The sequence below is a fragment of the Dreissena polymorpha genome, chromosome 5 (genome assembly GCF_020536995.1).
Source record: "Dreissena polymorpha isolate Duluth1 chromosome 5, UMN_Dpol_1.0, whole genome shotgun sequence".
NCBI lineage: Eukaryota > Metazoa > Mollusca > Bivalvia > Myida > Dreissenidae > Dreissena > Dreissena polymorpha.
The window spans coordinates 8,431,309-8,459,256 of NC_068359.1; the positions used below are offsets into that span (position 1 = coordinate 8,431,309).

The 27,948-nt window shown below is 39.3% G+C and overlaps 1 protein-coding gene across 4 annotated transcripts in view; it reads right to left on the reverse strand.

Annotated features, from left to right (window-relative positions):
* Positions 1-3,638: 3,638 nt before the first annotated feature.
* Positions 3,639-27,948, reverse strand: part of LOC127831791 (carbohydrate sulfotransferase 15-like) — a 40,363-nt gene continuing 16,053 nt past the window's right edge. For all 4 annotated transcript variants that reach the window (XM_052356856.1, XM_052356858.1, XM_052356857.1 and 1 more), the window contains exons 3-8: positions 20,707-20,938; positions 18,993-19,118; positions 18,031-18,187; positions 15,070-15,232; positions 10,767-10,920; positions 3,639-5,860 (exon numbers count right to left, since the gene is read on the reverse strand). In XM_052356856.1, the coding sequence (XP_052212816.1) occupies positions 5,673-5,860; positions 10,767-10,920; positions 15,070-15,232; positions 18,031-18,187; positions 18,993-19,118; positions 20,707-20,938 (1,020 nt within the window). In that variant the 3' untranslated portion in view covers positions 3,639-5,672. The remainder of the gene's footprint in view (positions 5,861-10,766; positions 10,921-15,069; positions 15,233-18,030; positions 18,188-18,992; positions 19,119-20,706; positions 20,939-27,948) is intronic.

The following is a 27,948-nucleotide window of genomic DNA, read 5'->3' on the forward strand; positions in this document are numbered from 1 at the left end:
TAATATATTGTGATTATGTTTTGTTTTTAACCAGAACGTTTCGCGTATTTGCCCAGTCCCTGTGATCTTTCCCCTGTGATCAGTTGTGGATCAGTTATTAATTAAAACAATTAGCTTTGCATTATTGGCAATAAATGTTGTAATACATGTAAAAGGCACAAATGCAGTACTTATTTACACTAATTTACACAAAAAATCACCACTATGCAAGATATTCTTAAAACAAAAATATATACATTGATCCGTAAAATAACTACTCCTCCCATAAGCGAAAAAAAAAAGCATTACATACTAGTCGCCGCTCTCCAGAGCGAAACCTGTTAATTTAATTATAAAAGCATTAAAAATGACCAAGTACTATTTTACGACGACGGTAAAACATACTGTATCTTGTATCAATGTTTAATTCAGTAAGGTTATTTATAAAACAAAACAAATGATAATCTTAGATGGTCTTATCATTATATATTTTTTCAAAGGGACCGTCAACCACGAATGACAAAAAAAGAAAAGTTCTAAAAAACGTATTTTTACAATTATAAGTTTATATTGATTGAAATATCTCGACTGGTATATAACATTACTTGAAAAAAGTTAAGTTTTCATATTTTCAATATATTCGGTAATAAATTTTACTGGGTGCAGGTACCAGGTAACTACCAGTTAACTATAAATAACGCAAGTAGATTGATCATCATCGTCACGTGGTAAACCCAGGAATGCAAATTGTGCATGCGTAGTTAATTGTATATATTATATATATATAATGATTGATCGACTTGCGTTATTTATAGTGTGTACATCGTTATGTCACCTATCGAAAGTACATCGCGTAAATAGGTGACGTTATTTATAGTTAACTGTACCTGTGCCAAGTAAAATTTATTACCGAATATACTGAAAATATAAAAACTAAACAACTTTTTTGAAGTTATGTTATATACCAGTCGTGATATTTTAATCAATATAAACTAATAAAATACGGTATTTTAGAACTTTTCTTTTTTCGTCATTCGTGGTTGAAGGTGCCTTTAACATCTTCCAACTAGCAATGCTACATGCTCTCTTGATATGGGTTCACTTTGCTATATGCTCACTTGATATGGCTTCACTTTGCTACATGCTCTTTTGATATGGCTTCACTTTGCTACATGCTCTCTTGATATGGCTTCACTTTGCTACATGCTCTCTTAATATGGCTTTACTTTGCTACATGCTCTCTTGATATGGCTTCACTTTGCTACATGCTCTCTTGATATGGCTTCACTTTGCTACATGCTCTCTTGATATGGCTTCACTTTACTACATGCTCTCTTGATATGGCTTCACTTTGCTACATGCTCTCTTGATATGGCTTCACTTTGCTACATGCTCTTTTGATATGGCTTTACTTTGCTATATGTTCACTTGATATGGCTTTACTTTGCTACATGCTCTCTTGATATGGCTTTACTTTGCTACATGCGCTCTTGATATGGCTTCACTTTGCTACATGCTCTCTTGATATGGCTTCACTTTGCTACATGCTCTCTTGATATGGCTTCACTTTGCTACATGCTCTCTTGATATGGCTTCACTTTGCTACATGCTCTCTTGATATGGCTTCACTTTGCTACATGCTCTCTTGATATGGCTTTACTTTGCTATATGTTCACTTGATATGGCTTTACTTTGCTACATGCTCTCTTGATATGGCTTTACTTTGCTACATGCGCTCTTGATATGGCTTCACTTTGCTACATGCTCTCTTGATATGGCTTCACTTTGCTACATGCTCTCTTGATATGGCTTCACTTTGCTACATGCTCTCTTGATATGGCTTCACTTTGCTACATGCTCTCTTGATATGGCTTCACTTTGCTACATGCTCTCTTGATATGGCTTCACTTTACTACATGCTCTCTTGATATGGCTTCACTTTACTACATGCTCTCTTGATATGGCTTCACTTTGCTACATGCTCTCTTGATATGGCTTCACTTTGCTACATGCTCTCTTGATATGGCTTTACTTTGCTATATGTTCACTTGATATGGCTTCACTTTGCTACATGCTCTCTTGATATGGCTTCACTTTACTACATGCTCTCTTGATATGGCTTCACTTTGCTACATGCTCTCTTGATATGGCTTCACTTTGCTACATGCTCTCTTGATATGGCTTTACTTTGTTACATGCTCTCTTGATATGGCTTCACTTTAGGGTAACTAAACTTAATGCATGTGCATATAGTGTCACCCTGGATTAGCCTGTGCAGTTCGAATAGGTTTATCAGCGACAACACTTTCCATGTTTATGGAAATATTCGTTTAAATGAAGCGTCTTCAAAACGAAAATCCAGTCTGGACGGAAAGTGCCTATCCTGACAAGCCTTTGAAGAAAAAAAAGGTTCGGTCGGTAAAGTGGACAACAAACAACTTTTCTATACCTTTGCGACAGTTGTGCTCGTTTTGGGATCGCTTTAAATAAATGGTAGCTAGTTTAGAAGAACATTTGGATAGCTACGCCATTTATGGTGATCTTTGCGAATTTTAAAATCACATTTTTTTGTGTGTGGATGTAGTTAACATTGTCATACTGGTCGTAATATTTTGTTTATATATTTGTATTTGTTTTTTATTACTTGTCGTAATATAATAAAATCTGAGATAGCAATAATCGATAACTAAAATTGATTCACTGCCATCGTGTTGTAGTGGATATTGTGTCCGTTTGGGGGTCACGGGAGCGTTCTGGGAGGTCACGGGAATGTTCTGGGGGGTCACAGGAGTGTTCTGAGGGGTCACGGGAGTGTTCTGGGGGGTCACAGGAGTGTTCTGAGGGGTCACAGGAGTGTTCTGAGGGGTCACGGGAATGTTCTGGGGGTTCACAGGAATGTTCTGGGGGGTCACAGGAGTGTTCTGGGGGGTCACAGGAGTGTTCTGAGGGGTCACGGGAGTGTTCTGAGGGGTCACGGGAGTGTTCTGAGGGGTCACAGGAATGTTCTGGGGGGTCACAGGAATGTTCTGGGGGGTCACAGGAGTGTTCTGGGGGGTCACGGGAATGTTCTGGGGGGTCACAGGAGTGTTCTGGGGGGTCACAGGAGTGTTCTGAGGGGTCACAGGAGTGTTCTGAGGGGTCACGGGAATGTTCTGGGGGGTCACAGGAGTGTTCTGGGGGGTCACAGGAGTGTTCTGGGGGGTCACAGGAGTGTTCTGGGGGGTCACAGGAATGTTCTGAGGGGTCACAGGAGTGTTCTGAGGGGTCACGGGAATGTTCTGGGGGGTCACAGGAGTGTTCTGGGGGGTCACAGGAGTGTTCTGGGGGGTCACAGGAGTGTTCTGGGGGGGTCACAGGAGTGTTCTGAGGGGTCACAGGAGTGTTCTGAGGGGTCACGGGAGTGTTCTTTAGATCATCCCAAAGGACTCCAAGTACTGGTTCTACCCAGGAAAAAGACTGAAAGGCGTCTCAATAAGTCCTCAACTTTCGACGCAATCGAGCTAATGAAAATAGGTTTGTGTATCATCAATTGTGATTATAAATATAAATACTTATGACAAACACCATTAAAGCATATAAATTGTGTGTGTTTTTTCCAGTAGTTTAGATCCCAATTCATTCAGACTGTTAGACAGGAGCACACTTCTATAATGAACAAATACATGTACACAACTCTTTTATTATGCAACTTTTAGCTTTACTGTACAATACAACCAATACACAACAGAACTGAAATACCAAATGTTTTGGAAAGTATACTAGTTATTTTACTGGCCGTTTGTCGTCACATTCATGTCTTACAGAGTCTCTTTTTGCAATTAAAAAAATATGAACATAATGACTCCTTAGCGCTCACCTGATTTCAAGGTACATTCATTTTCGAAATCTTGACCTGTTGATCTATTGTTCGGCACCACTTGACCTGCTTATCTATCGTTTGGCTCAACTTTACTGGTGACCTGTTGTTTTACTCCACTCGACCTGGTGACCTATTTTTTAACTCCAATTGACCTGATGACCTGTTGTTTGACTCTAATTGACCTGGTTACCTATTGTTTGACTCCACTTTACCTGTGACCTATTGTTTGACTCCAGATTACATGGTTGCACATTGTTTGACTCCACTTGACCTCGTTACCTATTGTTTGACTCCACTTGACCTGGTGCAATTGTTTGACTCCACTTGACCTGGTGCAATTGTTTGACTCCACTTGACCTGGTGTAATTGTTTGACTCCACTTGACCTGGTTACCTGTTGTTTGACTCCACTTGACCTGGTGCAATTGTTTGACTCAACTTCACCTGGTTACCTGTTGTTTGACTCCACTTGACATTGTGAAGTTGTGAATAAATATGCAAAACAGATTTATGCCATTTCATAAACATACATGTATAAGGAAGGCATTTTGTCTAAGATGATTTATTTTAACAATGCCACGAGAAAAATGAAAATGAACGAAACATATGAATGATTGTGATTTTTACAATGCCACGAGGAAAATGAAAATGAACGAAACATATGAATGATTGGGATGAAATAATGTACATTTGAGACTTCCGTGACTTGAGAAATACAAATTTCAACAGGGATCGGTGCATAGTTAAACCTTTGAAAAAAAGAAGATATTAAAACCTAATTTGTATTGTTTTCAGTTGGATTGTTTTCTTACAAAAGTTATCAACAAAATCGAACATTATTTGCCACAAGTGTGCTCAGGGAATGAACGAACAAGATATTAAAAATACATATTTTGTAGTTAAATACAAAACTTATTAAAACAACAAAACTAAACTATAAATCACAGCCACACTATTGAGACATTATTATCATACTTGCGTTGTATAGGACGCTTTAATTATAAGACACTTTATCACAAAGCTGAGCATAATACAAAAGTGTAAAAGTATTATACATGAATATCAAAAACAAGTATAAAGCAGAAAATATACAGCAGAAACACATCACCCCACCCCGACACACATACACACAAACGAACAAGCTTTCAATAATGTAACATTGATTCCTAAATAAGTCTGTGCTCAGACACCTGTTCAATGCCACTGCTCTTTAACACATGCAAGAAAATCTTGAACCCAAAATGCGCACATGTGTTAAATTGGGGTAATGGAAAGGACAATAGAAGACCATGTGAACACTCAATCAAATACCCTCCATATATAATCTTATTTCACGTTTAACAAATGTATATGAAAACAGATATAAATACGTGCATAAAAAATGCACTTCAGCCGAGATATGGGACATGCTTTGTCTCTTTAACCCATATATGCCTAGCGTCTAGAAAAAAGGCCTTTGCAAACAGCGTAGACCCTCATGAGACGCCGCATGATGCGGCGTCTCATCAGAGTCTGCGCTGTTTGCTTAAGGAATTTCTGTAAGAAATATTCTAAATATAGAAATAAATGTACTAGACATCCCTAATTTCGGAAATAAATTGATCCAATTTAGAGGGATGGGAGAGTCCACTAGGCTTAAATGGGTTAAGACGTTGATAGTAAACTATTTCAAATGTCAGTTAAGCATATTTAAAAGTTTTCTTTATATTAATCATTACATGAATACGCAACTATTGCCATAGGGACGAAAAGACGGACGGACAGTTCGCTTTTTGATATCAGCCCGCAGAAACTTTCTGTTTGACAAAACGCATCCGTGCCGTGCGAATTAGGCATCAATAAAAGCTGTTATAGTCAATGTATGGGAACATTTTCGTAAGTTCAATATTAAATGGTGCATAAAATACTTGTAGCAATTCTCGAGTACAGCTCAACATGTCTCCTATAGATCGTTCCTCCGGTAATCGAACATTAACCAGCTTCTCGTCGTAAAGATGCTTTTCCTCAGTCAACGAAAACGGTTCTGTAAATATAATAGTAATTTAGAAAAATTGTTCACGAATTGCCGAATTTTTAAGTCAGTTAAAATATTTTAAATTAAAGAATAATGAGCTGAAGTGAAACAATATGTTTTCCCCGACGCCTTAACCTCTCGAACTTTCCTAAAACTATAAAAAAAAAACTATTCCTATATGTTATATCGACAGAAGTTTCTTAAAAGAATTGCACTTCTAATGGCGTTTTTGTAGCTTTTGTAGACTAATACAACCAAACCGTTTAAAGTCCATAAACCCCCAAAATCAACGAATATTTCGGACAATATTTCGAAAAATAAAGTGAACACATAAAAAAAAGTTCCTTATAGCAATAGCCAAAATTACAACGCTAGATGAAATCTGGTAACATAGATATAACAAGATATAAAATGTTATTTTATGCTTTTTTGCGGGAAATATATTCAACACATGTTCATGTACCAAGTTAGTGTTCGTATGTCGTATGCAAAGATTTAGTTGCGGGATTTTAAAATGGAATATATTGTGCCACAAAAAGCATTTTGTATTACGTTAAATCTCTGCTACCATTTCCCATCTAACGTTGAAATATTTTGACTATTACTATCAGAAACACTGTTTTTGCATGGGTTAACTTTATTTTACGAAACATTTTGCGATATATTCGTTCATTTTGAGTATTTATGTTACTTAAAACGTTTTATATAGTCGTAGCCAATTAAGTTATTTTTGTAAAGACAAGGCAGTGAGACAGAATGATAAAGACAAGGCAGTGAGACAGCATGATAAAGACAAGGCAGTGAGACAGCATGATACAGACAAGGCAGTGAGACAGCATGAATGAGAAGACAAGGCAGTGAGACAGCTGAGACAGCATGAATGAGAAATGGTCCTTATAAGACCTCTGTGTCTTCACCAATACAAGATCTCACATAGCAAAGTCACATTCTAAACATTTTCTCTAACAGTTAAACGCATGGTCTTGTCCAGCTTAGGCTTTGCACCACAGATATTTATCCCGGACATCATTGGGCATATTCCGCTCTTGCCAATCAAATTCATAAATATTTGTGAAAACTGTGACTATGTTTCAAAGGGAAACAAACAGGGTTTCACGTCTCAGTATGTATTCCCCTTAATACTGCTGTTCTTGAGCCAACAGGACAATAAATATATCACAAGTGGCTTTATTTGTGATCAAATAGTTCCCGATAATTATTATTCCGTGCGACGTCTTGACAACCTCATTACATCAGAACAAAATAGTCGGGACGCTGCAAGGCCGACATGATCGATGATGTAAGGCTGGGACACGTTGGGACGTTGCAAGGCTGCCATGATCGAGGATGTGAAGCTGGGACATGTTGGGACGTTGCAAGGCCGCAGTGATCGAGGATGTGAGGCTGAAACATGTCGAGACGTTGCAAGGCCACCATGATCGAGTTTGTGAGGCTGGGACATGTTGGGACGTTGCAAGGTCGACATGATCGAGGATGTGAGGCTTGACATGCTGGGACTTTGCAAAGCCGCCATGATCGAGGACGTGAGGCTGGGACATGTTGTGACGTTGCAAGGCCTCATAACATCATAACAATAACGTCGGGACACTGCAATGCCGCAATGATCGAGGATGTGAGGCTCGGAAATGTTGTGACGTTGTAAGGCCGCAAAGATCGAGGATGAGAGGCTGAAACATGTCGAGGCGTTTGCAAGGCCACCATTATCGAGAATGTGAGGCTGGGAAATGTTGGGACGTTGCAAGGCCGCCATGATCGAGGATGTGAGGCTGGGACATGTTGGGACGCTGCAAGGCCGCCATGATCGAGTTTGTGAGGCTGGGACATGTTGGGACGTTGCAAGGTCGACACGATCGAGGATGTGAGGCTTGACATGTTGGGACTTTGCAAAGCCGCCATGATCGAGGACGTGAGGCTGGGACATGTTGTGACGTTGCAAGGCCTCATAACATCATAACAAAAACGTCGGGACGCTGCAAGTCCGCAATGATCGAGGATGTGAGGCTGGGAAATGTTGGGACGTTGTAAGGCCGCAATGATCGAGGATGTGAGGCTGAAACATGTCGAGACGTTGCAAGGCCACCATGATCGAGAATGTGAGACTGGGAAATGTTGGGACGTTGCAAGGCCGCCATGATCGAGGATGTGAGGCTGGGACATGTTGGGACGTTGCAAGGCCGCCATGATCGAGGATGTGAGGCTGAGAAATGTTTGGACGTTGCAAGGCCGCCATGATCGAGGATGTGAGGCTGGGAAATGTTGGGACGTTACAAGGCCGCCATGATCAAGAATGTGAGGCTGGGACATGTTGGGACGTTCCAAGGCCGCCATAATCGAGTATGTGAGGCTGGGAAATATTGGGACGTTGCAAGGCAGCCATGATCGAGGATGTGAGGCTTGGACATGTTGGGACTTTGCAAAGCCGCCATGATCGAGTATGTAAGGCTGAGACATGTTGGGAAGCTGCAAGGCGGCTTTGATTGAGGATATGAGGCTGGGACATGTAGGGACGTTGCAAGGCCGCCATGATCGAGGATGTGAGGCTGATATATGTCGGGACGCTGCAAGGCTGCCATGATCGAGGATGTGAGACTGGGACATGTTTGGACGCTGCAAGGCCGCCATGATCGAGGATGTGAGGCTGGGACATGTATTGGACATTGCAAGGCCGCCATGATCGAGTATGTGAGGCTGGGACATGTTGGGACGTTGCAAGGCCTCATAACATCATAATGAAAACGTCGAGACGATGCAAGGCCGCCATTATCGAGGATGTGAGGCTGGGACATGTTGGGACGTTGCAAGGCCGCCATGATCGAGAATGTGAGGCTGGGATATGTTGGGACGTTGCAAGGCCGCCATGATCGATGATGTGAGGCTGGGACAAGTATGGGACGTTGCAAGGCCGCCATGATCGAGGATGTGAGGCTGGGACATGATGGGACGTTGCAAGGCCGCCATGATCGAGGATGTGAGGCTGGGAGATGTTGGGACATCGCAAGACCGCCATGATCGAGGATGTGAGGCTGGGACATGTCGGGACGCTGCAAGGCCGCCATGATCGAGTTTGTGAGGCTGGGACATGTTGTTACGCTGCAATGCCGCCATGACCGAGGATGTGAGGCTGGGACATGTTGGGACTTTGCAAGGTCGCCATGACCGAGGATGTGAGGCTGGGACATGTTGGGACTTTGCAAGGCCGCCATGCCCGAGGATGTGAGGCTGGGACATGTTGGGACGTTGCAAGGCCTCATAACATCATAACGAAAACGTCGTGACGCTGCAAGGCCGCCATGATCGAGGATGTGAGGCTGGGAAATGTTGGAACGTTGCAAGGCCTCATAACATCATAACGAAAACGTCGGGACGCTGCAAGGCCGCCATGATCGACGATGTGAGGCTGTGAAATGTTGGGACGTTGCAAGGCCGCCATGATTGCGGATGTCAGGCTGGTACATGTATGAACTTTGCAAAGCCGCCATGATCGAGTATGTTAGGCTGGGATATGTCGGGACGCTGCAAGGCAGCCATGATCGAGGATGTGAGGCTGGGACATGTTGGGACGCTGCAAGGCCGCCATGATCGAGGATGTGAGGCTGAGACATGTTGGGAAGCTGCAAGGCCGCCATGATAGAGGATATGAGGCTGGTACATGTTGGGACGTTGCAAGGCCGCCATGATCGAGGATGTGAGGCTGGGACATGTTTGGACGTTGCAAGGCCGCCATGATCGAGGATGTAAGGCTGGAACATGGCGAGACGTTGCAAGGCCGCCATGATCGAAAATGTGAGGCTGGAACATGTTCGGACGTAGCAAGGCTTAATTACATCATAATGAAAACGTCGAGGCGCTGAAATGCCGCCATGATCGAGGATGTGAGGCTTGAAAATGTTGGGACGTTGCAAGGCCGCCATGATCGAGAATGTGAGGCTGGGAAATGTTGGGACGTTGCAAGGCCACTATGATCGAGGATGTGAGGCTGGAAAATGTTGGGACATTGCAAGGCCGCCATGATCGAGGATGTGAGCCTGGCAAATGTTGGGACGTTGTAAGGCTGCCTTGATCGAGGATGTTAGGCTGGGACATGTTCGGGCGTTGTAAGACCGCCATGATCAAGAATGTGAGGCTGGAAAATATTGGGACATTCAAGGCAGCCATGATCGAGGATGTGAGGCTTGGACATGTTTGGACGCTGCAAGGCCGTCTTGATCGAGGATGTGAGGCTGAGACATGTTGGGACGTTGCAAAGCCGCCATGATCGAGGATGTTAGGCTGGGAAATGTTGGAACGTTGCAAGGCCGCCATGATCGAGGATGTGAGGCTGGGATATGTTTGGACGTTGCAAGGCCACCATGATCGAGGAAAACGGGGCTTAATGCATGTATGTAAAGTGTCGGCACAGTTTAGCCTTTGCAGTCCGCACAGGCTGATCAGGGACGACACTTTCAGCTTTTAATATAATTTTTGTTTAAATGAGGTCTGTTCTAAGGATAATCGAATGCAGTGACGATGCAAGTGTCGTCCTTAACCTGTGTGGACTGAAGTGTCGTCCTGATTAGCCTGTGTGGACTGAAGTGTCGTCCTGATTAGCCTGTGTAGACTGAAGTGTCGTCCTGATTAGCCTGTGTGGACTGAAGTGTCGTCCTGATTAGCCTGTGTAGACTGAAGTGTCGTCCTGATTAGCCTGTGTGGACTGAAGTGTCGTCCTGATTAGCCTGTGTGGACTGAAGTGTCGTCCTGATTAGCCTGTGTGGACTGAAGTGTCGTCCTGATTACCCTTTGTGGACTTAAGTCCAGTTTTCCCAGAACGAGGCTTATATGATAGACCAGTACATGGAGTGGGATTCCGCACGGAACGGCCTAACATTCCTTAAAGAAGGCATTTCAAACAACCTACCTATTTCAAGAAATTTTACGATTTGTCTAATACTGTTCAGCCGTTGATTTGCCGCTTTAGTTGTCTCGGACATGAGGACAAGTACATTTTCCTTTCCAAACACCTGTATCCAGTCGTTAACAAAAATGTGGTACATTCCCGCTCGAAGGCGAATCTGAAATACAGGTAACACAACATAAAGTTCTGAAATTATTTAAATTCTTAGATAAATTTATTATTTATTTTAGAATTATTCGGCTTGTATGATTTATTGTGATATTATGCAGATAAGGTGTTAATAAATATTGATAAATAATATGATAACTTCAATTCAATAGAACGAATTTGTGTGTAAGGAAATGAATACATGTATACGACTGAAAGACAAATCGATAGTACTTGTAAAATAATTCAATGGAACTACTCAGACGAATTCAAGACAAATTGAACTTGTTTTAGAGGATTTTAAATCACATGCATATCGAACGCAATATGTTAAAATTGATAATGTTTCATTTATGGGATACTTAAAATAAATTTTATGTGACAGTAAGATGGGTATTGGAAATTGCTTAACATATTTGATAGGCAAGTATAACTTGCGTCTTGGTGGCCATGAAACTGAAATAGTTGTGTGAATAGGAATGGATGCGTATCTGGGCAATGTAACATACAGGATGCGTATCTTGACAATGAATCTTACAGGATGCGTATCTGGGTAATGAAACTTACAGGATGCGTATCTGGGCAATGTAACTTACAGGATGCGTATCTGGGCAATGTAACTTACAGGATGCGTATCTGAACTATGTAACTTACGGGATGTGAATCTGGGCAATGTTACTTACAGGATGCGTATCTGGGCAATGTAACTTACAGGATGCGTATCTGGGCAATAAAGCTTAAAAGATGCGTATCTTGGCAATGTGACTAACACGATGCGTATCTGGGCAATAACCTTGCAGAGAACGTATCTGGGCAATGAAACTTACAGGATGCGTATCTGGGCTATGTAACTTACAGGATGCGTATCTGAACTATGTTACTTAAAGGATGCATATCTGGGCAATGCAACTTACAGGATGCGTATCTGGGCTATGTAACTTACAGGATGCGTATCTGGGCAATGTTACTTACAGGATGCGTATCTGAACTATGTAACTTACGGGATGTGTATCTGGGCAATGAACCTTACATGATACGATCTGGGTAATGTAACTTACAGGATGCGTATCTGGGCAATGAAACTTACGGGACGCGTATCTGGGCAATGAAACTTACAGGATGCTATCTGGGTAATGTAACTTTCTGGATGCGTATCTGGGCTAATTAACTTACAGGATGCTATCTGGACAATGTAACTTACATGATGAGTATCTGGGCATTGTAACTTACAGGATGCGTATCTGGCCTATGTAACTTACAGGATGCGTATCTGGGCTATAAAGCTTTAAAGATGCGTATCTTGGCAATGTGACTAACAAGATGCGTATCTGGGCAATAACCTTGCAGAGAACGTATCTGGGCAATGAAACTTACAGGATGCTATCTGGGCAATGTAACTTTCAGGATGCGTATCTGGGCAATGAAACTTACAGGATGCGGATGGGCTATGTTACTTACAGGATGAGTTTTGATGGCTTTGTAATTTACAGGATGCTATCTGGACAATTTAACATACAGGATGCGTATCTGGGCTAATTAACTTACAAGATGCTATCTGGACAATGTAACTTACATGATGCGTATCTGGGCATTGTAACTTACAGGATGCGTATCTGAGCTATGTAACTTATAGGATGCGGAACTTGGCAATGAAACATACAGGATGCGTATCTGGAAAATGAAACTTACAGGATGCGTATCTGGGCATTGTAACTTACAGGATGCGTATCTGAGCTATGTAACTAACGGATTGCGTATCTGGGCTATGTAACTTATAGGATGCGGAACTTGGCAATGAAACTTACAGGTTCGTATGTGGAAAATGAAACTTACAGGATGCGTATCTGGGCAATGAAACTTACAGGATGCGCATCTGAACTATGTAACTTACGGGATGTGTATCTGGGCAATGCCACTTACAGGATGCATATTTGGGCAATGCCACTTACAGGATGCGTATATGGGTAATGAAACTTACAGCATGCGTATCTGGGCTATGTTACTTACAGGATGCGTATCTGGATAATGAAACTTACAGCATGCGTATCGGGGCTAGGTAACTTACAGGATACGTATCTGGTCAATAAACCTTACAGGATGCGTATCTGGGTTATAAACCTCACGGGATGGGTATTTAGGCAATGAAACTTACAGGATACGTATCCGGGCAATAAACCTTACAGGATGCGCATCTGGGCAATGAAACTTACAGTATGCGTATCGTATATGGACAATGTAACTTACAGGATACGATCTGGGTAATGTAACTTACGGGATGCGCATCTTGGAAATGAAACTTACAGGATGCGCATCTGGGCAATCTAACTAATAAGATGCGTATCTGGGAAATACACCTTGCATGATTCGTATATGGGTAGTGAAACTTACAGGATGCGTATCCGGGAAATAAACCTTACAAGATTCTTATCTGGATAATGAAACTAACAGGATGCGGATCTGGGCTATGTTACTTACAGGATGCGTATCTGGATAATGAAACTTACAGCATGCGTATCGGGGCTAGGTAACTTACAGGATACGTATCTGGTCAATAAACCTTACAGGATGCGTATCTGGGTTATAAACCTCACGGGATGGGTATCTAGGCAATATGGGTATCTAGGCAATGAAACTTACAGGATACGTATCCGGGCAATAAACCTTACAGGATGCGCATCTGGGCAATGAAACTTACAGTATGCGTATCGTATATGGACAATGTGACTTACAGGATACGATCTGGGTAATGTAACTTACGGGATGCGCATCTTGGCAATCTAACTAATAAGATGCGTATCTGGGAAATACTAGTACACCTTGCATGATTCGTATATGGGTAGTGAAACTTACAGGATGCGTATCCGGGAAATAAACCTTACAAGAATCTTATCTGGATAATGAAACTAACAGGATGCGGATCTGGGCTATGTTACTTACTGGATGCGTATCTGGGCTTTGTAACTTACAGGATGCTTTTTGATGGCTATGTAACTTACGGATGCGTATCTGGGCTATTTAACTTACAGGATGCGTATCTGGGCTATGTAACTTACAAGAAGCGTATCTGGGCAATGAAACTTTTAGGATGCGTATCTGGGCTATGTAACTTACAGGATGCGTATCTGGGCAATGTAACTTACAGGATGCGTATCCGGGAAATGAACCTTACAGGATGCGTTTTGATGGCTATGTTACTTACAGCAAGCGCTTTGTCATCAACGAAACTTACTGGATGCGCTTTGTTAGCTACAGTATGTAACTTACAGGAAGCGCTTTGTTGGCTAGGTAACTTACAGGATGCGCTTTGATGGCTATCTAACTTACAGGATGCGCTTTGATGGCTATCTAACTTACAGGATGCGCTTTGATGAATATGTAACTTACATGAAGCGCTTTGATGGCTATGTAACTTACAGGAAGCGCTTTGATGAATATGTAACTTACAGGAAGCGCTTTGATGGCTATGTAACTTACAGGATGCGTATTCGGGCAATGAACCTTAAAGGATTCGTTTTGATTGCTATGTAACTTACATGGAGCACTTTGTTAGCAACGAAACTTACAGGATGCATTTTGTTAGCTATGTGACTTACAAGAAGCGCTTTGTTGGCTATGTAACTTACAGGATGCGCTTTGATGGCTATGTAACTTACAGGAAGCGCTTTGATGGCTATGTTACTTACAGGATGCGTATCTGGGCTATGCAACTTACAGGATACGTATCTGGGCTATGCAACTTACAGGATGCGTTTCGTTAGCAACGAAATTAAAGGGTATGTTTCGTTGGCAATGAAACCAACAGGATTCGTTTCATTAGTAAGGAAACTTAAAGGATACGTACCTTTGACAATAAAACTTACAGTATGTTTGTCGGGGGAAATGAAACGGACAGTATGCGTTTTGGTTGTCAAGAACTTTCATGATGCGATTCGTAAGCAACGTAACTTACAGGATGCGTTTTGTTAGCAATCGAACTTATTGGATGCGTTTTGGTATATTGTACTTAGAGGATGCGTTTTGGTGGCAATTTAAACTAAAATCATGCCTTTTCATAGATTAGAAATTAATCTACAAGCATGGATTTTGGTGGCAAATGGAACTCAAAGCATGAATTTTGTTGGAAAATGCAACATGATAAATCATGAATTATGGAACTTACTTCATAGCTTTCAAACGTGCGATTGTATGCACAGCCCCTGCGAGTGTTCAATCGCAAACATTCGTTGAAATCTTTGATGAATTTCAACGCGCTCTGGTGAAAATTCTTAGGGCTTCTTTTGTAACCAATCGCCCGAGCTTCAAAAATATAGTCAGAATACAACCTGCAAAAAAAAACCATGTTTGAGCAGAATGTAGAAAACAGTAGTAAAGAGTAGACAACAGTAGAATGTAGAAAACAGCAGTGAAAATATTCGATGATATATATGATGTTAAAACAATGTAGCATTTCAAATGCTCTTAACCCATCTATGCCTAGCGTCTAGAAAAAAGGCCTTGGCAAACAGCGTAGACCCAGATGAGACGCCGCATGATGCGGCGTCTCATCAGGGTCTGCGCTGTGTGCTTTAAGGAATTTTTGTAAGAAATATTCTAAATATAGAAATAAATCTACTAGACATCCCTAATTTTGGAAATAAATTGATCCAATTTAGAAGGATGGGAGAGTCCACAAGGCATAAATGGGTTAAAATATAGTTTCGAAACGTCTCCTATTATAAATTTATAAACAAGCGTCTGTAAGTATGTCACGAAGCACACTGGGTTCAAGGGTATCAATACACGAAATAAATAGAATGTCCGGAAAATACCGCTGTTCGAGAAAAACTCGCTAAACATTTAGTTTTCATCAATGTACAAGAATGATCATTTAGAACCTAAAGGTTAATTTAAAAGGGGAAAACGTTTAGTTTCCATAAGTGGCTTAACGTACTAACATGACATGAAAAACCATCGACTTGTCACTTTAAATGTTTACGCATGAACGTATAATCCAAAAGTGGGCAAAATAGTACATGCCTTGAATGGTGACATATGTTGTAAAATCAATGAACATCGTATTTCGCTGTTTACGGTAAGGCTAGAATATCTTATTTCAATTCACGAAAAACACAACAGTGTTAAGGGGGCCTTTTCAAGTATTGGTAAATTGACACAATTAAAAAAAAGTGTGTCACGAAACTTTTTGTTGTAATTAAAAAATTTGTGAGAAAACAGTAATACTGAACATTGACCATGCTCTAAAATATCCATTATATGCATCTTTTGACGATTTAAAAACCTGAAAATTATAAAGCGTTGCAAGGCGAAACGATTGAAGAATTTGGAAAATTATGTTGTTGTCGTTATATTTTGCATTACTACGAGGATTGCTTATATTAAGTATGCAATACATCACTTATTGTATGAGCACGGATGGCCGAGTTATCTAAGCGATAGACTTTTACTCCAGGGGTCAGTGGTTCGTGCCCAGTTAAGGGTTACTTTTTTATTTCTTTAATTTTTTTTTGTTTTGTCTTTGACTTGATTTTTTTTAGATCCAATGTTTACATGTATCAATATCTAACATTTAATGACAAACTTCAATACATGTCAAAATCTGTGAAAAGGCCCCTTTGAACTAAACACACAGAAGTTACAAGTGATAATGTCAAATATGCATGAAATATGAGTGTACATTGATAAACCCTAAAATTATTATATTAATTTAATTATTTCGCATGTTTATAAAGTAATTCAATGTCCAAAATTAAATAGAAAATATATCATAGTAAAGTCTATTGCGAATGAATATCTATTAAATAATTGTATTTGTGTTTTATTTTTTCATTTCCACCATCCGAAGGCCTAGTTTGAAATATGTTCAAGAAACTAGTAATTGCAATGCTTTGGCCTAAATACTTAGGACGAAATGTAAGCTACAAATGCGACATGTGTTGTATTAAATGAATGACTTATCCTTGCCTTATCTGCGACACATAAACAATATACGTGCGTATGCATTATTGAACATTTAAAAATATGAAAGAAAGGATTGCAAACAAGTCTCTGATCGATAAAGAAATATGTATAGTGGCAATCAACACATGTATAGTGGCAATCACCACATGTATAGTGGCAATCAACACATGTATAGTGGCAATCAACACATGTATAGTGGCAATCAACACAGTATAGTGGCAATCAACACAGTTTCACCATATTTCTCTATTATCACAGAAAACATTAACCAGTGTTAAACTGCCGAATAAACAACACAAAAAGTCCTGACTCTGAATGGATAATATGTATCATTTCAACTGCAAACATATTTGAAAGATCATTTAAAGAATCCGAATATATTTCTCGCTTTTTCTTAAATGTCTTGTTATAATTTCCAAAAAAAGTAATAAGACCTGCGCAATAAATAAAAAAGACAGTAATAAAAAGTGCAGAACAATAAATCAAAACTAGGCAATGAGTGATTGGGCCTTAAACAAGATTACCAAGATAGCCCCGAATCGCTCACCTGAGTTGTATTCACCACAATTATGTGTTAAATAGTTATTCTTTGTTAGTATATGCTGGAATATAAAAGCTGAACACTTATCAAACTAACGGACGGAATATACAAGTATTTAAGCAAGTTCGTATAAATTCATCATAAGGGCATTATGTCGCCACTATCTCGCAATTTAAAATTGGTTGCTTAACAACATATTTTGAAGTTTCCAAATAAACCCGAGGAAGCCATTTTTTTCAATACAAATTAAACTATATATATACTTTGAAGATTTTTTATGGGAAATAGAGCCTGTAGTTAAGAATACGTTTTTACAGATTTCAATAACGGCGCATCCTCGCCACTGGCGGTCATGTTTTAAAAGATCAACATGACTTGAAGACATATGATAGATAGGACTTATACACATTTGTGCGTATTTTGAAACCAAACCAGCTGTTTTGAACATAAAAAAGTAATCGATAGAGCAATTTACGAAAACAACTATTTGAGTTGTTAATAATTTGTGTATGGTTTTACAAAATTAAACTTTTAAAATGTTTAGCCTAACCTACGTACCTAACCTTTTTCGCAATGTTAGGGACAACGAACAACTTTTTCGCAAAAGGATGAAGCGCATACCTTTCAACTGGTTCCCTCAGCATAAAGATGACCTTCATTTTAGGATACAGTGAATACATGAAATGCGCATGCGTGAGGCGAGGTTCCTTGACACCTTTATTTCCGGGAAAATCCTGCCACCGGCTGTTGTTAAAAGCGTAGTCCACGGAAGCGTCTCCTGGTGACGTACACTTTTATAATCTAATGACCGATTAACTTTTTTGTGACGAGGTTGGTTTCATAAATTCATACACTGGCTTTATTGATTTAAAAACTTTATATCACAAACTAGTAACATATACATGTCATTCAGAACGTGTTTAAAACGGGTTTTATCCCATTCCAGAAATAAAGACAGATATTTTATATGACTGTTTCGTGTATTAAATATGTAATCGAAAGCTGAAATTGAGAAAATACGTAGTCTATAACCTTGTGTTTTTTGTAAACATTGATCACAAGAAGTTGCTCAATTAAAAAATAAAATACAAGTACAATTTAATAAGCACATTGGAAAAGTCGATTTTTTTTGTCGTTCATCCTTTTTATCCATCAGGTTTTCCCGGATTTAAATTAAGCACAAACTTGTATTATTGTATTTCTATTCATGTTGTATATATTTTTCTTCTTTCAGAGACATACTACTACATATAAAATGACGTTCATTCACTTAAAACTTACTGTCTTAACCTTGCTTATTCATCGAGACCCTGAAGCCCGTCTGATTAAACTTCGTACGATAAACTTAAGTTACGATGTTATTTTGGAAGAAACGTACGACTGTACGTGTAATTTCAAAGCAAGGACGTGTATGCTTAGAAAATTACAGTTATTCAAATAATTTGATTCCATGTAGTCTACTTCATGTTGCAAACAACTTAATTATAAATTTGTAAGTGTTGAGCTTACTTAATTCAGTCGCAAGTTAAGGTTTTCGTAAGACCTTTTATGTATCATGACGCTGCCCAGTTACGGCTACTCACCAATAATCCCAGTGTAAATAAGTGTTCCATCCTTGTCAACATCGAAGTTTTCTTGTAGTCGATGAATGGAAGGACGGAATAAAGGCACGTAATACTGGTGAACGGCTTCCCCGAAATTATCATACTCTATAAAACATACACACATATTAAAAGGGAATCTTAACTAACCAATCGCTTTTACCGGGGTACTTTCGTTTAGTACATCACGGGAATACACGGATAGTACCGAATACTACATCACGGGCATACACGGATTGTACCGAATACTACATCACGGGAATACACGGTTAGTACCGAATACTACATCACGGGCTTACACAGATTGTACCGAATACTACATCACGAGCATACACCTATAGTACCGAATACTACGTCATTCATCGACAGCAAACGGATGCCTTGCAATGCCAACCAACAGACGTTTTGACGGGCCAGATTAATGATCAATATATGAGCCACTTTAAAGATGACTTTAAATCTGTTATCAAATATCATGATAATTCTATATCTTTCGATAAACAAGCGATTATTTGCAAAACAAGGCCGTTATTTTACATATTCAGCTCCGTTAAGTCCATGTTTATTTTCACAGGGTGAGTATTTTCATTCAAGCCACAAAAGATAAAAACTCCAGAACAAAAGCACGCATATGTTGGAACATCAGTCCAGTAAAAAAACCCAAGAGATTTACAAAATTTAGCTGGCTTATGAAACCGGAGTAAAAATGGATCTCCATAAGTTTTATTATACGTTTTAGTTATGACAGAGTACATATTTTATATTTCTATTATTTCTTTAACCATAGCAATCACAATTTTGGTCGGACGAAACAAATTGGTTCGGGCGTTCAACTCATTTCTCGAGCTTTTGAATCGGTCATATATCAACGATCTGATAAAAAAAATTCCACGCACTAGCCCGCGATGTCCGTGGAGTAAGTCGAGTAAATACACGTCATGCTTACCAAGCGAACTGAACATTATTTATTCCATTCGTTCCAAGCGCTTCCAAACAAAGACATGATACAAAATGTCTTACCAATGAAATAGTTTTAAAAATATATTTTTTTATAAAGAATGCCATTTTAACATACTTTTAATTATTCTAGTTGGCTAGGGTGTTAACTCACCAAACAGGCGAGCTACCCGTGTGTTGATTAATAACTTACTGTACATGCGAGCTACCCCTGTGTTGATTAATAACTTACTGTACAGGCGAGCTACCCGTGTGTTGATTAACAACTTACTGTACACGCGAGCTACCCCTGTGTTGATTAATAACTTACTGTACACGCGAGCTACCCGTGAGTTGATTAATAACTTACTGTACATGCGAGCTACCCGTGTGTTGATTAACAACTTACTGTACATGCGAGCTACCCCTGTGTTGATGAACAACTTACTGTACATGCGAGCTACCCCTGTGTTGATTAACAACTTACTGTACATGCGAGCTACCCCTGTGTTGATTAATAACTTACTGTACATGCGAGCTACCCGTGTGTTGATTAACAACTTACTGTACATGCGAGCTACCCCTGTGTTGATTAACAACTTACTGTACATGCGAGCTACCCGTGTGTTGATTAACAACTTACTGTACATGCGAGCTACCCCTGTGTTGATTAACAACTTACTGTACATGCGAGCTACCCCTGTGTTGATTAACAACTTACTGTACATGCGAGCTACCCCTGTGTTGATTAACAACTTACTGTACATGTGTCTATGAAGCAGATCCGGTTCCTTTGGGTGTTCCCATTTGATCTGCGGATGTTTCGAGAGCCGCGTGTATAAATCAGTTGTCCCACATTTTGGGAACCCGGGCATCACAAAATACGGAAAGCACAGGAGTGTAGACGTTTCGTTCGCAGTGGTCCCGTGATCTGAACTTCTAACGTCATCAAAACATGGGTTCTTGTACTTTCGCAAAAAGCTTGGATGAAACTGAAATAAAAAGTGCCGTTCTTAGAATTCATAATTAAAGTGACATTAAAAGGGTAAGAAATAAATCTGGTTTAGTGATAATGTGTTGCTTTTTTTTAAACAAACGCGTTTTATCACAGACGTTTCTTATACGCCCGCGATGCTCTGTAAGCTATATTAAAAAGATACAATGGAATGTGTGGGTCAATTATTATTATTTAATATTGTCTTGTACAACTCATGGTAATGCTACACTTGAAGTTTTGACTAAATCTCTTGAGCAATTCGAAGCAGTCCCTCCATTCCTCCAACTAGTTTATATTCCAGCATGCAAAATGTCTGACCGAATGACTGGCCGATAAAGTGCCTTTAACCCATTGATGCCTAGTGAACTCTCCCATCCATCTAAATTTGATTAATTTATTTTCAAAATTAGGGATGTCGAGTATATTTGTTTCTATATTTAGATTATTTCTTACAGAAATTCCTTTAAGCAAACAGCGCAGACCCTGATGAGACGCGGCATCATGCGGCGTCTCATCTTGGTCTACGCTGTTTGCCAATGCCTTTTTTTCTAGACGCTAGGCATAAATGGGTTAATACACAACTTGTGAAATGTACCCCCCCCCCCTCGATAAAAAACACCCAATGATCAACACCTCTATGATTAAAATTCCCATCCGCAGAGCAAACCGAGACGTTCAACATCGTGACCAGATCTCAAATTACCCTGATTCATCTGGAAAAGCAAACATATTATTTACATGGGGGTTAACATCTGCCATAGCAAACCATATTATTTACATGGGGGTTAACATCTGCCATAGCGTTCTGGCGTGTAAGCGTTTTGAATTTCCCGCATTCACTCACTCAGATTGACCTATCTATCGTGCTTCGTTTTGATGCCTCTAAATAGTTTTACAGATATGCTCCGGACAACATTTGACAACAAAAATAACAAAGAGCAATAACTCTGATATGGATCAGTAATTGTGGTATTTGTACACTGCGCATCCTTTTTATGAAATCTACCTATTAAATTTCATGGCGAAGCCTCTTTTAGTTTGTAAGATATTCTGCGGAGAAAACATAAAGACAAAAATAATAAGGACAAGAACAATACAAAAAGAGGAAACAGCTTTCGTAGTTCATAAGCACTGCACATCTCCTTAATGAGAAGCTATAAAATTGATACCTCTTTTAACGGAACAATTATAATAACAAAAAATAAAAAAAAACTCTAAAAATATGGGAACAAGAGTCGTTTTTATTGTCCGCTGCACATCACATATATGTAATCTAACGTATTTTTAAACCATTTATGCCTAGCGTCTAGAAAAAAGGCACTGGCAAACAGCGTAGATCCAGATGAGACGCTGTATGATGCAGCGTCTCATCAGGGTCTGCGCTGTTTGCTTAAAGAAATTTCTGCAAGAAATATTCTAAATATAGAAATAAATATACTTGACATCACTAATTTTGGAAATAAATTTAATAGGATGGGAGAGTCCACTAGGCTTAAATGGGTTAAGTTTCAAGTTGATACCTCTTTTAGTGTTCGATATATGCTCCAGCCACCATTTAGGTAAATTCGTTCACTAGTTCGGAACACAAAGTATACTTCTACACATAACTAAAAAAATACTACGACATACGACATACAATTACTGGAATTTTTAGACGGCATAAACATCACATCTATACAGTTTTATGTTAATACACCGAAAACTGAGAGACAAGTTCGTAACACACATTACACATGTACAATTACATAAATATGCATTTGTTCTTAAATTCAAGGCCACATAACTCTACAAAGAATATTGCGACATACACGATAATAACGTCTTTTACTTTAACATATTATAATCAACACATACACTGTATACGTTAAGTTTGTACATAGGCAGAAATCTGAGAGACAAGTTCGCGACACAGCGTAACACACCAACTGAAAAAAACGCCCAACTGACCGACCGACCAACTGACCTACCGTCAAACTGACCGACCGACAAACTTACCGACCGATCAACTGACCGACCGACCAACTGACCGACTGACCGACCGACAAACTGACCGTCCGACCAACTGACCGTCCGACCATGAAACTTCATAGGTACATTGATAATGACTCGCAGATGACCCATATTGTTTTGAGGTCACTAGGTCAAAGAGCAAGGTCACGGTGACCCGAAATAGTAAAATGGTTTCCTGGTGATAACTCAAGGACACTTATGCCTAGGATCATGAAACTTCATGTGTACATTGATCATGACTGACAGATGACCCCTGGTCACTAGGTCAAAGGTCAAGGTCATGGTGACCCGAAATAGAAAAATGGTTTCCGGATGATAACTCAAGAACGCTTATGCCTAGGATCATGAAACTTCATAGGTTCATTGATCATGACTCGCAGATAAACCCTATTGATTTTCAGGTCACTAGGTCAGAGGTCAAGGTCACGGTGACCCGAAATAGTAAAATGGTTTCCGGATGATAACTCAAGAACGCTTATGCCTAGGATCATGAAACTTCATAGATACATTGATCATGACTCGCAGATGATCCCTTTTGAGGTCACTAGGTCAAAGGTCAAGGTCACGGTGACCCGAAATAGTAAAATGGTTTCCGGATGATAACTCAACAACGTTTATGCCTAGGATCATGAAACTTCATAGGTACATTGATGATGACTCGCAGATGACCCCTAATGATTTTCAGGTCACTAGGTCAAAGGTCAAGGGCACAGTGAATCAACTTTGAAAAATGGTTTCCAAATGATAACTCAAGAATGCTTACGCCTATGATCATGAAACGTCTTAGGTACATAATCATGATTCGCAGATGATCGCTATTGACTTTCAGGTCAAAGGTCAAGGTCACGGTGACTTGACACAGTAAAATGGTTTCCGGATGATAACACAAGAAAGCTTACGCATAGGATCATGAAACTTCATAGGTACATTGATCATGACTCGCAGATGACCCCTATTGATGTTCAGGTCATTAGGTCAAAGGTCGAGATCACAGTGAGTCAAAACAGTTTAATGATTTCCGGATGATAACTCAAGAAAGCTTACGTCTAGGATCATGAAACTTCATAGGTACATTGATCATGACTCGCAGATGACCCCTATTGATGTTCAGATCATTAGGTCAAAGGTCGAGATCACAGTGAGTCAAAACAGTTTAATGATTTCCGGATGATAACTCAAGAATGCTTACGTCTAGGATCATGAAACTTCATAGGTACATTGATCATGACTTGCAGATTACCCCTATTGATGTTTAGGTCACTAGGTCAAAGGTCAAGGTCAAAGTGACTCAAAACAGTAAAATAGTATCCGGATGATAACTCAAAAATGCTTACGCCTAGGACCATTAAACTTCATAGGTACATTGATCATGACTGGTATATAACCCTTATTGATTTTCAGGTCACTTGGTCAAAGGTCAAGGTCACAATGACTCATAACAGTAAAAAGGTTTCCTGATGATAACTCAAGAATAGTGAGGCCTAGGATCATGAAACTTTATAGGTAAATTGATCATGACTGGCAGATGATCCCTATTGATTTTCAGGTCACTAGGTCAAAGGTCAAGGTCACAGTGACAAAAAATGTATTCACACAATGGCTACCACTACAACTGACAGCCCGTATGGGGGGCATGCATGTTTTACAAACAGCCCTTGTTCGTCTTATGTTGGTAAATGTTCATCTCGGTCAATTCTAGGTTAAGTTTGTAAGTAGGTCATATGTGGTCCAAACTAGGTCAATAAACCAAATCACAGAAAAGGTTAGTGAACACTCCAGAGGTCACATTTTCTTCCAGATTTTCATGAAAATTGGACAGAATGTTATCTCGATGAAATAAAGTTTCAGTTTTAAAGTTGGTAGTTTGTCAAAAACTAGGTCATTAGGTCAAAATATTGAAATCTTCCTTTACCTTTCTACAGCTCACATTATCTTCCTGATTTTCATGAAAATTGCTTTCAATGTCCATCTTAATCAAATCAAAAGCTGAATTTGCAAGTTGGTCCTGGCAGGCTAAAGCTAGGTTACAACTTAGTCAAATCATACACAAGTTTTTGACACTATAGAAAGAGTTTTGGGTGAGCGATACAGGGCTTTCTTGCTTTAGAACAGCCTGTAGTAAGAAAGGAAAGGTATTGTATTTGTTTCAAAAATATCATTTTATTGTTATTGGAAGTAACTGAGCAATTATATGATGTCAGAGTTTTGGTTATTTTGCTCACTTGTTATGATGTGACAAGGTGAGCTTTTGTTATCACTCTTTGTCTTGTTTATTTTATCCAAAGTTTATTGTGAACACATAAGATATCATTTTACAATGTTTAAATTTGGGTGTCATCTCTTTGCCAGATTCTTATGAAACTAGTCACCTCTATGTCATTTTAGGTTTCATATTCAATCAAAAATTAGGGCACTAGGTCAAATATAAGAAAAGGTCTGTTAATACTTTAGTGGTCACATTCTCTCTCTGATCCACTTGTAAATTGGTTAGAACATTATTTTAAATGATTTCAAAGTCAAGCTTGAAAGTAGCATATTCAACATTAAGGTCACAAGGTCTAGTCTCAGTGATTAACAGGTCACATTCCAAAGTGGGTCATGTGCTTCCAAGCATTTGATCAATAACTAAAATCATTAAAATCTATGTTAGCACTTATATTTTTTACCTGATCTTCATGGCAGTTGATCAGAATGTTCAATTAAATAAAAGTAGGAACTCGGTAACAAGGCTCAACTAGATCGGATAGACGCAAATAGTTTGTTCATACTCACAATGCCTTTTTTTTTATCTAGATCTTCATGAAAAATTAGTTAACACCACTAGGAAACAATCAGTTTCAGGTGAGCCACATTGTGCTGTTAAAGCTATCTATGTATAGTATAGATTGTTACAAAACCTTGTTTATCAATAAAAATAAATGAAAAAAATGGCTTATTAAAAGTTGTAGTCTTGGATGATATATTCCTTAACTTATAATCTACGACAATCTTTTGAGAAGAAAAACAGAATTTGACTATTATTATACCCCAACATACTGTGATTGCGGGCTAGCACAGGAATTCTCAATTATGTTCCTCGAAAAATAATGGGTTAGCATATTGTTACTGTTTTATCCAGTTGTCTGGACCATTTACTCCCAAAAGAATTGAAAGTTCAAATATGAGATATTTAGGTAAATAAATTTCATTGAAGGGAGTGCAATGTCCAAGAACGAAAACGATTGCACCACAACCATTAACTATTGACCTGCGGATAAATGACAAGCAATACAAATTACACAATTGCGGTGATGTAGATTAACTTAAATGGATGCTTATTTATTTTATGCTTTCCGGTGATTTATACAGAAATATCAATGAAATAAACTGGTGTTTCACTGTTTTAAACAGTGAAAAATAACAGTGAAAAGATCGATATTTTTCGCAGTTTTTCTGGGAAAATCGATATTCCACCGAATTCAACAAATATCCTCTATATATCCATCCTCTTCAAAAGCATCGTCAAACCAGTACTTTCAGTACTTTGATTTTGAACATTCTACATGGCTAACTTAAACAAGTGGTTACATGTTGGAATAACTAGGCCATTTATTCGTGACAAACCGCATTAATTCGGTATTATAGCATTATAAATCCTAGACCTATACCAAGTGCAAAAGTTTGTTCATGTTTTATATAGTTGAACATGTGTAATTCCCGGCCATTCATTCGATATTAAAGGTGTTTTCATGGCCTTATCGATGTTCATGGGTAAACACGGTGCGGGCATTGAAGCAGACGATGATTTTACAAAACACCGGTGAAGTCAATAAAGAATCCAATCACCGAACAAAGCGTGGCTCAGCGCTCGTAATCAATGTGGTGACTCATAAATAATGGCCTGTGGTATTGAACCGAGATAACCAAATTAACTCTCAACAAAAGTGTCTATATACCAATAAAAATGTGGTTATAGAATAGACATGTTGGAAAGGCATGCTTACCATGAACGACACTTGTATGCGCTACTTATATTTCTGATAATTTATCGTTTTTTATAGGCGGATTTTTTCAAAATTTGGAATACAAACACAGGAATAGTTTTGTAATATATGCACGAAATATACGTCGCATAATCACTAAAGGAAACGTATCTCTTTTAAATTTAAAGACACAAAATGACAAACATCGTAAATTAATTTATTTAGCGAGTCATTAAATAGTAACAATTGATCTTGCGTTAAATCAGTATCCGTCCCTGTTTGATCAGTATCCGTCCCTGTTTGATCAGTATCCGTCCCTATTTGATCAGTATCCGTCCCTGTTTGATCAGTATCCGTCCCTGTTTGATCAGTATCCGTCCCTGTTTGATCAGTATCCGTCCCTGTTTGATCAGTATCCGTCCCTGTTTGATCAGTATCCGTCCCTGTTTGATCCGTATCCGTCCCTGTTTGATTAGTATCCGTCCCTGTTTGATCAGCATCCGTCCCTATTTGATCAGTAACCGTCCCTGTTTGATCAGTATCCGTCCCCGTTTGGTTAGTAACCGTTCCTGTTTGATCAGTATCCGTCTCTGTTTGATCGGTATCCGTCCCTGTTTGATCAGTATCCGTCACTGTGTGATCAGTATCCGTCCCTGTTTGATCAGTTCCCGTCCCTGTTTGATCAGTATCATGCTTATCAACTAATTGCTCCAATAAAGGCTTGCTGCATGCATGTTATCGACTGCCCATAAAAAGCCAGCTATATTTAGATTTATTCACAAACACTGGTCCTTTAAAGTATCAACTGTCTACGCAGGTGTGAAAGTCTTGTCTTTACAGCCATGCGAAACTCGCCGTAAACATGTTTGATAACATTGTGGTGAGTTTAAAGGGGCCTTTTCAAGTTTTGGTAAATTGAAAAAAATCTAATTCGCAAATGTTCGTTGTAGTTATTATGTTTGTCAGGAAACAATAATACTGAACATTTACAATGCTCTAAAATATCCATAATATGCATCTTTTGAAGATTTAA